Source organism: Gymnodraco acuticeps, unplaced genomic scaffold (genome assembly GCF_902827175.1).
Source record: "Gymnodraco acuticeps unplaced genomic scaffold, fGymAcu1.1, whole genome shotgun sequence".
In the NCBI taxonomy this organism is placed as follows: Eukaryota; Metazoa; Chordata; class Actinopteri; order Perciformes; family Bathydraconidae; genus Gymnodraco; species Gymnodraco acuticeps.
This window is the reverse complement of record NW_022989985.1, coordinates 5,129,428-5,142,125: the sequence shown is the minus strand read 5'-3', so window position 1 is coordinate 5,142,125 and position 12,698 is coordinate 5,129,428. Positions and strand designations below refer to the sequence as shown.

Genomic DNA, 12,698 nt, shown 5'->3' with positions numbered 1-12,698 from the left:
GGATTTCTTCCTCTTTTTGGTGACAATAGACGGCCCATACTAATCAGGTTTCAAAGTAAATAGCAGCGCGGGGCGAGCTCAATGTAAATTGTGGCTGTCAGAGCCCCCCAGCCCCTCCAGCCGTAGATTGCAACACTGCAAAAAATATCCATCCCCAGACATCAGTCAGTCGAGTATTGAGTCTGGAAATCTTAGATTTATCTGAATAAGACACCGAATCTTCCATCGAAGCAAGGTGCTTCCACTTGTTTCCAATGCCAATCTGCCCATCACTGTAAATTGTATTACATCATTGTTCATTTATAAAGGAATCTCCCTTCATATGCTGCTTTATTTCAGGATATTAACTCCTATTCTACAAAGGAGTCGGACTGAGAATACGAACAAGCATCATTCTCTTAACTGCACTTGCATTTTTTCTACTGTGTTTTCAGAAAAATATAACATTTCAACATTTGAACACGAGACCCAATGACTTAATGAGATGGACATTTTTTGCAGTGAATGAACGGAGGGGGACTCTAACCAATGGAGAGGAAGAGAGGGCTTGGCTATAACCTTAGCCTCCCATTTTCTCTCTCTCCCTATCTCCCCCCTCTCCTCCTCTCCTCCTCCTCTATGCAGGGCTCTGGCCAGTCAGTCGCCTTTGATTATCAGTCTCCAGCAGCCCCTCTCTTGGCTCCTTGACATGAGCACCATATAAGGCGCAGCGATCTCCATAGAAACGTGTCAGTTTCAATAGTAGTGTCAAAGTTCACTATATACAGACATTCGCGCAGATCCCCCGTTTCGGAAACATTGCTCTGCTGGTCCTCCCGTTTAAGCGCATTCATTTTTGGGTCTCTCCTTCTTCTTGCATATTCTATTAGTTGTTGCTTTTGGTCTTCTTTTTTATCTTTTCTCTTCGTATCTCCATTCCTCCTGCTGGAGAGAGGTGAAACTATACATGGGCACTTCGTTCGGCGACGCGGTTTTCTTTCGCTACTGGGCGAGATGATGAGGCTTATTTAAGAATATAGATGTAAAAATCCGGCACTTCAGTTTTTCCTCCACTCCTATACGACGAAGACGGGAGTGTAAAGGAGCAAAGGGAAGAAAAGAGAAAGGAATTTATCTCCGCAGCACTTTGGATCGCGTGTCTTTCCAGCAAAAGGTTTTTTTCTCCTGCATTTCCTTTGTGGCTATTTTATATCAAACTGCAATTTGTTACGACTGGACACTGGTTCTCCTACAAGATTAGGGATTCCTGAATGGCTGGCTGCAATATACCTTGGAACTGGCCTCCCGATACTTGCAAATCTTGATCGGGTGCCTATTCAATCGCTCTCCTGTATTCTGAATGTATTGATCGCGTTCTACTCGGCTTCTTACCCTATATGAGATTGCGTACTCCGATTTGACTTTGCACTGCCCCGTCTTTTGAGATCTCGTTTTTTCCTCCAACGCTTCATAAACACCGGCGAACATTTCGCTTTATAGCACTTTCAGGGGCCGAGATATGGCAATGGTAGTTAGCGTCTGGAGAGATCCACAGGAAGACGTGGCCGGAGGACCTCCGAGCGGCCCCAACCCAGCAACGCAACCGGCGAGGGAGCAGCAGCAGACGGCGTCGGCAGCGCCGCACACTCCGCAGACCCCCAGCCAGCCGGGACCCCCGTCCACACCGGGGACCGCCGGGGAACAGGGGAGTAAGACTTCTGGATCGACTGCACAGCATATTGAATGTGTGGTTTGCGGGGACAAATCGAGTGGCAAACACTATGGCCAGTTCACCTGCGAGGGATGCAAAAGTTTCTTCAAGAGGAGTGTACGGAGGAACTTAACATACTCATGTCGTGCCAATAGGAACTGTCCCATTGACCAGCACCACCGAAATCAGTGCCAATACTGCCGGCTGAAGAAATGTCTAAAAGTGGGAATGCGGCGGGAAGGTGAATATATTTTTAAAGCCCCTCATGATTACGCATTGCATAGTAGCAGACGAACAGGGCTGCCATGTTGCATTAAGGTCACAGGCATATGGCTGGGCATACTGCAGTCTCCATCCATGTTTTTTAGAGATGTTTGCATGAATGATCAGTATGTTCTGCCTCCGTAAAAGAGGTAAAAGGCCAGTGCAGCCACAGCAGTTATGCTTGTGAATGCAGGTCGTCTTAACAAAGCGGCTCGTTTAGCTGACCCCTTTATTTAGTTTTTCCTTGCAGACTAAATTGTAATATTATCAAGCAAAGAAATTCTGAACAACAGGGCATTTTTACGTATTTGTTTTAGAACAGAGGTTGATCTGTAGGTCTGCCCGTCTGTCTGTGTGTGTGTGTGTGTGTGTGTGTGTGTGTGTGTGTGTGTGTGTGTGTGTGTGTGTGTGTGTGTGTGTGTGTGTGTGTGTGTGTGTGTGTGTGTGTGTGTGTGTGTGTGTGTGTGTGTGTGTGTGTGTGTGTGTGTGTGTGAGTGTGCAGTGTGCAGTGTGCAGGGCTAATAGTCCTTTCCATATATATGTGTAGTTTACTCGTTTTGTAATCAGTGTGTGTGAATGTAAAATGAACACACTACAGACCCATGTCTCTAGCTCCTTATGCTGACTAGACAGCTCAGACACACTGAATAATGCCGCTGAAGTTGTCCATGGCTCATTGTTTTGCCTGGTGCAATACATATAACTTTCCTCTCTATGGCAAGTGTTTTGTTCCAATTCATGCAAACACCCCTTATTTAAAATCAACTTTTTGCTGTACAAACAGCAAGCCCACGTGTAATGTAACATCAGTAACATAAATATTTTTTATTTATTTAATAATAATCAATAGCTGAATTCCTTTTATTCCCAGCTGACCTTTGGGTTTTGGTAAAATGTCTAAATGTTTTTACATTAATCAGTAATTATCAATCATATTTGTAATATGTTTGACCATAATGATAAATTATTAATATATGCAAAACCCCACGTAAATAAAATGGCCAAGTAATACAAGTAGACTGTTGCCTACTATGCAATGACGCCGTGAAATACTTATTAAAGTATGTGTTAATCTTTGTCTTTGTATAGCAGAAAATGTGAATTGACTATAAAAGTGATTGTATTTCCATGTTGTGTACATGTAACGTGCAACTCTGAATATAAATGCAAACAGTGTGATGGTTGAGGGATAAAACACATCAGATTTTATGAGATGTTTATGCTGTCGATAAAATAATTTGCTCTTACAACTGGCATATTCTAGTCAATATGTTTTGAAAAGCGTGCTGAATTTAGATTTCAGTGCACGCCGTTTTATTGAGGAGTAACACACTAGCTGTAGCTTTCTCTACGGTTACTACTCATGAACAATGTTTATCAGTCCTGGATGCACATTTCCTCTTTTTTCTCTTTCTTTTTGTTAGCGGTTCAGCGAGGACGAATGCCTCCAACTCAGCCCAACCCAGGCCAGTACGCGCTGACGAACGGGGACCCTCTGAACGGCCACTGCTATCTGTCCGGATACATCTCGTTATTGCTGCGGGCCGAGCCTTACCCGACGTCCCGGTATGGGAGCCAGTGCATGCAGCCCAACAATATCATGGGCATCGAGAACATCTGCGAGCTGGCGGCTCGTTTGCTCTTCAGCGCCGTGGAGTGGGCGAGAAACATCCCTTTCTTTCCAGACCTGCAGATCACCGACCAGGTGTCCCTTCTCAGGCTGACGTGGAGCGAGTTGTTTGTGCTTAACGCAGCCCAGTGCTCCATGCCTCTGCATGTTGCCCCTCTGCTCGCCGCGGCGGGCCTCCACGCCTCCCCGATGTCTGCGGACCGGGTCGTGGCTTTCATGGATCACATCCGGATCTTCCAGGAGCAAGTGGAGAAGCTTAAGACCCTGCACGTAGACTCGGCAGAGTACAGCTGCCTGAAGGCCATCGTGCTTTTTACATCAGGTGTGTGTCCGACATGTCACATAAGAACACGTCTCTAATCACATAAGGCCCATAGTCGCACTAATGTTACTACGAGCAAGGCTCGCATGGTGAGACAGTGACACTGTGGCATCAATAATATGGCTGTCAAGTATAGGCTGGTTACAAATCTGACTTTAAGAGATGTTTGTGTAGCCGATGCAATAGCTATTTTGTCAACAGCTTGCTACATATCCACTTACATGCATTCCCATGTCCGTTGTAGCCGCAGCATAAGAAGTGTAAACAAATCCAGATTGAGCGAGCGCATCACGTTTTTAAGTGTAACTCATAGTACAATGCGCCTTAGATCCGGTATAATTGACAATCTTATACATCTAAATATTTCACAGTGTTGAGTTTAAACTTTTTGAACACGTCTGAGCCAAGAGCTAGATTGTAGGTTCGCGTCCATAAATGTTGGAACAGGTGTCAAATAATCGAGCGTAAAGATGAAATAGTCTATCACTGTGTGATATATGACAGCTGATACATTTATGAGTGTTGGTGCATGCTTTTATCCTTGTTTTGCGTGAACAAACACATGTCTTGGGGGGGAAGGAAATAATCCTTAGCAGACAGAGATCAAAAAGCTGATGGATGTTGACTCATATGATCAGTGCATCGCTTACAGAGCAGCACTGCTATAGATTGTTTGTATATTTGTAACTGAGCTATTCATTTTTTCTAAGTTACCGAGGATAGTTTATCTTGTCGCACACGCTTTTAAAAGTCATCAGCAGCCATTTACGAACCTAACCCACATTGTTGATAGCTTAATTGATGGCTGACTGAGGCAAGGTCCTAAAGTTCCTCATTTACGCTCGGTGCGTAATTTAGATGCTATTGGGGTTGGTTGTGTAGCTTGGTGCCATTAGGCCTGTTATGTCAAGGGAGTCTAGCGATGGAAGGGAAAGGAAAGTATAAACTCACAATCAGGTCCCAAACTAATGCAGAACTTACCTCAAAGTTTTGACCTCATTGTCTTTTATTTGACACATTAGACAATTCTGTAACATATATGTACATATCCTATAATTAGAGACGTTCATGTTATAATATTCAGTTTTACTGTAGTTTTCAGATGTGGATTTATATTAACATAATTCACATTTACAATATCCTTAGAAAGCGTCATAACTCCATTTTATATTCAATGGTTACACATTTCCTTGAGCATATTTCAGTAATTCTTTTTTTATTATTTACTTGATTTCAAAGGATGTAAAACTGCCTACACACATTACCTTAAATATAATTATATTACATTTGAAATGATAACAAAATATATTATTTTATATTTTTAATAAACTATCCAACACCATATTAAAACGTCATGCAGAGTGTACCTTAACATTGTGTATAATAGGAATCTAAATGATCCTAACTTCAAGTTTGAGTGCTCACCAAACTTAGAAATGCAGAGATTAACTTAACTAACTAAACTCAACTCAACATTTTCAGTTTTAGCGAATACCATAACACATAGGGTTTTCTTCAGTTAGAAAACTTTAGGTTTTTCTATATGTGTAATTTCTGGAGCCATAATAAAAAAAAATCAGTTTCAGTTCATTCAGACACGCCAAAAATACAAGGCACTCTGAGAGGTAAATATATGTTTTAACACAAATAAATACATAATTTGCCTCAGTTACTATAAGTAATGTGGCATCTTGAGATGCGCTTTGCTGTGTGTGCTGATATATTTGGCCACTTTTTCCTATTTTTAAGCTGTTTTGGTTATTCACCCCCGATTACCCAGAGAAACTTCATACACATTAACATTGTCCATGTTTTCTAACAGATCATTTAGTTAGGTTGAGAGACTACAACTGGTGTTGGCTATAACAAGTCATGTGGCACTTTGCCAAAACTAGCATGGATTGTTTGCCTTTAATAACACCAGATTTGTCAGTATTTTATGCACTTAATAATAGTGGCCAGGCTACACAATTTCACCACAGTTTAGGGTCCTTTATTTTAAATCCTCATCCACGTGTGCACGCTACAGTGTCTGTGTGTCTTTGCTAATTTACCACAGAAATCGCATTTGCTGATCTGGAAGCTAACTGCTCCCACGTCTCAGTATATTGAGGTGGTGGGGTGCAGGGTTGCAAGCAGGCCTAATGGAGAACTATGGGGTGTCTTTGACCAGCTTTCTTTCGACGCATACATTAAACTGCAGCATATTCCCTGCACCTCCGATATCGCTGCATTGCAACATTCAAACTAGCCTATACATTTTTACCAAAAAAATTCAAATGTAATTAATTTCAGCCTTATTGATTTCTGTAGATTTTAAAAGGGACACTCAGCGTTAATCCAAAAGGATTTGCATACATGGGTTTTTGACCGGCAGGACTAAGGTCACAGTAAATCACTCCCGAGATCTCAGCGTTGCCCCCGGGTTCATAAGGTTATTGTGTCTGGCCATAGTGAGTTATAGCACCGATGAACCACGAGTAGGCTTAAAAGCCTCTGTCCGGTGTTCAATGTATTAGTAGCCTACTTGGATACTAAAGATGTCTTCCTTGTGTAGTTTATACAAAAGCGCAGCTCAATATGCCTACAGTCAGACTCCAGAGGACAACCTACTGCATGTGGGACCATATATGCCAGCGGTTATGCTGCTTGCATTTACAGCAGTTTATAGAACACGCATGCTTGTGTAAAGCACTCCCGTTTTATAACGGGCTAAAACATCGTAAGACACTAACAAGCATTATATGCTTTTGTCTATAGTGAAGCGTGGCTGTGCAGAGCTGCATAACCCACCAGTGAGCACCAAAACAGGTTCCTCGCCTGCGTTGTTGCAGAGGCTCATTTTCTGACATTTTATGTCGCTCCTGCGTGACTATTGACTTCACCTCCTCTAATAAATTTGATTGCTTCCAGCGGCCTGTCCTATAGGCTCCGTCGAAAAACAGGCCAGGAGAGGTCTATGGAGAGAAGGGCGGCGAAATGACTTAACAGCTTACTGCAGAGTAATTAGGTCACATTACATCTAGTGTAATTTCAGATTCATCAGTGTCGTTTATGTTTCCTTATACTTGAATCCCCAGAGTCCAGACATTAAGAGCATCGGCCTTTAGGCCTATTCCCTACCTTTCGCCTTTGCTCCATTTCCCCACCAGTTCTTCTTCTGCAGGCTCACAACACGGTTTTCATGACATTTAACTCTATATTCTTGTTGATTGTTGTAAGAGCAGGCAGGGATATCCTCCACTGACTTGTGCCTCCCCTAATACAGCAGCAAGTCCCTTGTTTATTCTGTATGACAGTCCCACTCGCTCAGTGTGATGTAGCATGTTTGGGCAGTGTGTTTGTTCATTCCACTTTGTCAATAACACGTAAAGGCTGATGTTGAATGATAACCAGAGTGCTTCTGCAGGACATAAATTGGGGGTGGCAAGGTGTGTACTTGCCAAAGCTAAGCCCACGTGAGGCTAGAATTCACCATGTGCTTTTGTTTTCATATTTTGCCCCCAGAATAAAAAGCAAAATTGACTGCAATGTAATTGTTTAGTTCTAGCCTATATATTTAAATATATATACATATATATATATATATACATATATATATATATATATATTTAAAAAAAAGTAAAAACATTTTTAATATCGCTGTTTCTCTTCAAGCTTGGAGACTGATGTGTTTTGATAATATAATATTTTCTTAACAATATATTTGTAGCCAACAGTAAATGTTTCACCGGTTCCTCGAAATGTTGAAGTTAAGCAGTAAAAAAATATCAGATTCAGCGACTTTTTTCCACAATATGTTGGACCTTGGGGTTTTCGAGACGTGACGAGCCTAACCACAGTGTTCTTGGTGTGTGTTTCTCAGATGCTTGCGGCCTGTCGGACGCTGCTCACATCGAGAGCCTGCAGGAGAAATCCCAGTGTGCCCTGGAGGAGTACGTTAGGAGCCAGTACCCGAACCAGCCCAGCCGCTTCGGGAAGCTCCTGCTGCGGCTGCCCTCTCTGCGCACCGTCTCATCATCGGTAATCGAGCAGCTGTTCTTCGTCCGCTTGGTAGGTAAAACTCCTATTGAAACCCTCATCAGGGATATGCTATTATCCGGGAGCAGCTTCAACTGGCCTTACATGTCCATCCAATGATCCTAATATGAAAGTGGGAAAAAGAGAGGAAAAAAAGGACCAAAATTCAGCGCCCCTGACCCCATCCTCCTCCTCCAAGAAGACTATATATAGGACCTTTTCTGCGAAACTTGGAAGACATTACTTTTTTTCTGTCTTCTGGGACTGAGATGGAATACATTATGTACAGAAAAATATTGGAACTGGACTTTACACCTGTGTAAATCCACCCTCATCGTCAAGAACAATACTCTTCATTTTGTAAAATACTAGTCTTTATTTTCCTTTTTTTTGGTAAAAAATACAAATAAAATGAAAAACATCATATGCGCAGTAAGAAAAAAAGAATCAAGACTTAGCGGGAATATAATGTTTCCAAGCAATTATAAGAATTGTCCTGTGTCTATGTACCTCTCTGTTTTGTATTTTTTCTGGTTCTAAACCAGGGTTTCTGTGATTCTATACTAATAATTTTTTGATATAACCTTTTGCTTCTTATAATGAGTGCGATATATGTTGTCGAAGCTATGTTCTCCAAGAATTAAAATTGAAGTGAGAATTTAAAAACAGAAAAATAAAGAAATGTAGACAAATAAGAAACGGTCTAATCGCTATGACAATATTACCACTGATGGTTGAACTTTTTCCCAATTGAAACGATGGACCTGCTACTGCAGCAAACTGACCTCCTGGACATTTTTACTGAAAGGACGTCTGGGGCGCCTTTCCCCGGCCATGAGTGCGTGTGGAGTCGATCATCAGTCAAAGAGGAGAGACATGAAAATCAAAAGCACTTTTAATATATCATTTCAAATACATTTTGTTTGTTTCGTCTTGAACATTTTCATTGTTTCTTGAATTTTATTGGTTGTTGCCTTCAATTTGCTTACTCCATGATGCAGCTTTTTGCAGAAGGGTCGGTTGATGAAGTTGTGTGATGGTGACTGTACTATTAAAAAAAGAAATAGGCAACAATGTTTCATTCTCAAGCATATTTTATGTTTTATCATCCAAGGGATTTTGTTGTCTCTGTCCGTTCCTGGTATAAGAAAAGCCCAAGTGCATAGTTACTGAGTCACTCTTCGGCATTGCCTTATAATGGCACATACAATTATTAATACACTGTTTGTCTCTATTACACCCTTCCCACCGAAAATGAGGTGATACAAGGGATTAAGTGTGTTCATTACACAATGAGTAAATACCTTACATTTTAATAGAGCCACTGACACAATGCTAACACAAAGAAGCGGAGGCTATAGGAAGTACAGCAGTGAGCTCTGTGCTAGCCTGTGTGCGCATTAATGTTTAATATGTTTCCCAGACAGCAAGGAACGTCTGCGCACCACACAGAGCCACCTCTATCTTACCTCATGTGGCTTAATCAAGGTGATTCTTCACAAACCAAACAATATTCCCCTCTCCCTGTTCTTAAAAATTCTGCCTTGATACTGCATGCCTCAATATTGATGTGGGCGTCATTTGGCAAAAAGGTTAGACCCCGCTGCAAAGCTGCTGTGATATGCGTGATCAATCTGGAAAATGTATTTTACAGCATGTAAACCAGTCGATAGGAACACCGAGTGTGATGCATTGTGTGGGAATAGAGCGGAGGAAGGAGAGGGAGGGAGAGATAGAGATAGAGAGAGAGGGGTAGAGAGACTGTGGAGCCAGCGCAGAGACAAATGAGAGGGGAAATGTGTGAGAAGGAAGGCAAGTGTGTGTGTGAGGGAGACAGAAAGAGATGTGGCCTTGGTTTGCCTCATACATTCACAATGTAATGAGTACATCGATAAGTCCTCAATGTGTTAGATGGGTTAGAGTTTCTGTCCGTGCATTGGTTTGTGTGTGTGCGCGCGTTTTGTCTACATATACTCTACAAATGACACAGGAAGCCGAGTTATGGACCTGGATCTACCCTCACTGTCATTACAGAGGTACCTTCACACCTACAGTGGTAATATGTGATAAATGGGAAGGCGTTGTGAAGAAGAAAATGGGGTTTCGATGTGACAATTATTACATTTGCCTGTTAGTCTCTCCCCCCCCCCCCCCCCCCCCCCCCTCTTCAGACGTGTTGCTTATGTGCCATATTGCTCACATCGTCATCTGTTGACTGGCAGCGATGAGGGACAGGAGGACAGGAGCTGAACTGCATGCAGCACGTTGCTATGTCTGAGTTTGATATCGCCATATTTGTTATCTGCCTTGGCTGGGGGATGGGTATTCGTGGCAGTGGTTTATTTGTTTGTATTGCCTGTCTCGTTTAAAGGCTACAATATCAAGGTATTAATTATATCGTGCTCTCACTGGGATGCTATAGGCTGTGCTTTAAGTTGTCCTCAAATGCTCTCTCACAGCAGTTTTCATTCTCGTGATTAATGTCTGTTCAGGCATATTGTACCTATTAGCTCCCAATCGACCTGTCTGTAGCACTGGGTCAGTTGTCAGACGCCTTGATGTTGCCTAAGCTACTGTACAAACATAAATGTGATATTTCTTCTGGTTCGATCGTTGTTTCCTTATTGTGGACATGATTATCCGGAGCTTTAGGTCAAAGGAAAGTTGATGAATAATGGTACCGTTCCTTTCTGTTTTATACTGAAGGCAGAATATGCTGTATTTAAACAAAAAAATCAACAATATACACAACCAACAACCCCTGAAATGGAGCCTAAACAGATATGTACTGAAGCCATGGAATTATATAGCATGTTTATCTTTTACTGGTGTGTTTTTGGAATCATCCAGAGGATTGTTTCCTGGACGGCAAAGGTGCATGCGAAAATAAACGTTTGTTCTTCAAAGAAATGTAATATGGCTTCACCATGGCCATGACAACAGTCCAGGTCGTTTTTGTTTTATGTTGCTCTGGACTAAATTGTTTGTTGGTTTATTAAATGCAGCTTTCAGCTGGTTGTCTCCACATAATGTATTCTAAATCCCTCCAGAGTAACTATCTTTTATCCTCTTGCTGAGAGCATTTGGTTATACAATTGTAACACTACAGGCTATATAAAGCAATAGTTCAAAAACAGATGAAATGGTGGCATGTGTTGCTAATTAACGTTTCTGTAGAGGCAATACAAGCAAAACATGAGGATTCTAGGGAAAGTGATAATTTTTTTAGGCTGTGGACCATTTTTCACTATTTGACAGAAGATCAAATTGGTGTATTATTTAACACCTCAAATATTGAAATAATAATCTTTAAATATCAGATATATTTATTATCAAATTCCTAATAGTTTGCTGTTATGAAAACATTATTAGTACTTATTATTAATTAAATACAAGCAAAGAAAAAAGTACTAAGTGCACTCAGAGAGAAGTAAATCACTGTCAGATTGGGAAAGCTGCGGTGGGTAAGAAAGATGGATATGTGGCACACTATGGGCCCCATTTGTGTCTCTGTAATTTCGGAAACTCCGGTTACCAAAGTGTTACTACAAAATGAGTTAAATAACCATTTACCTTTGTCTGGTTTCATTCATCAAACTACAAGTGGAGGACTCCTAACACAGGGGGCTATTTGTTTGCTTTACACAAGCAGCTGGGTGCGATTTCACGTTTGAGATGTCTGTCTGAAAGCGAAACATTTATTATCCTAAGTTGTCAGCGAACCTATTTCTCCATAAGCCTCAATGCAAGCCAATGGTTTTATTCAGCGGTGGAAACGTCCTGTTGGCGTCACACGTCACTTCATTTCACTTACAGTAGCCGAGTTTTCCCGGTCACATTTGACAAATACTGTTGTTTAAGACAATAACAATTTCCAAATAGCGGCTCCGTATATGAATGGGATATGAATGGGGGGCCCTCTGAAGTATGACACGGCTTATTTCTCATATTGTCTTGTGCGTAAAAATGATGACAACAAGTGATTCGCCGTGTCTTCCACGCACCTCGCTCAAACGAGCTTGCAAAATGGCTGGGAACGGCACAGTGGGGACAAATGTCCAAAATGGAATGATTCCCGAGATGTGTGCTATATAGCAGCAAACAGTATTGACTGCACACACAGTCAGTGGAAAGAGGCATAATGTTCTGTTCTGAGATCTGTCCGTATAGAACTCATAGGCAACCTTTAAGCCATGGATCAAATCCAGCCCTACGGGGTACAAAGTATCCCTGGTTGTGAATGTAACATAAGGGGACGCCTCCCGTGGACGACTCCCTGCACCCGTGTGCGTATTTGTGCACGCGCGCGCACTCCAGTTTGTCATGACTGTCAAACGCTGCTATGTTAGGATTTTGCAATATGTGTGGGGTCTCTCTGTATGTATATATGTGCGGGCGCGTTCTTTGCATATCCGTGCGTAAACGCGTGCATCTACCAGCGTGCTTACGCGTGTGTCCGCGCTACTGGCCGAGAGCGCGCGCGCGAGAGAGGTGGTTGTGAGAAAGCCCGGATCGCTGTGTAAGCGGATCCCTTTGTGTTGATTTAGGAAGACGTTTGCTGTATATAACGTTCAAGGCTGATAATATCATTGCCTGGCCAGATAAATAAAGCATTGGCCAAAACCATCGGGTCAGCTATCGATCCGTTTTTTCTCCCAGAGAGAGAGAGAGAGAGAGAGAGAGAGAGAGAGAGAGAGAGAGAGAGAGAGAGAGAGAGAGAGAGAGAAGAGAGAGAGAAGGAGAGAGAGAGAGAGAGAGAGAGAGAGATAGAG

At 42.1% G+C, this 12,698-nt stretch overlaps 1 protein-coding gene across 2 annotated transcripts; it reads left to right on the top strand.

Moving 5' to 3' along the window:
- Positions 1-600: 600 nt before the first annotated feature.
- nr2f1a (nuclear receptor subfamily 2, group F, member 1a) lies at positions 601-9,002 on the top strand. 2 transcript variants are annotated; one of them, XM_034212541.1, is made up of 3 exons: positions 601-1,931; positions 3,382-3,906; positions 7,772-9,002. In XM_034212541.1, exons 1-3 carry the CDS (start codon positions 1,499-1,501, stop codon positions 8,044-8,046), a joined length of 1,233 nt encoding a protein of 410 aa, XP_034068432.1. In that variant the 5' UTR covers positions 601-1,498; the 3' UTR covers positions 8,047-9,002. The 2 variants fall into 2 exon arrangements, with proteins under 2 accessions (XP_034068432.1, XP_034068431.1); XM_034212540.1 differs by having other exon boundaries at positions 602-1,931; positions 3,379-3,906.
- The last annotated feature ends 3,696 nt before the right edge of the window (positions 9,003-12,698 follow it).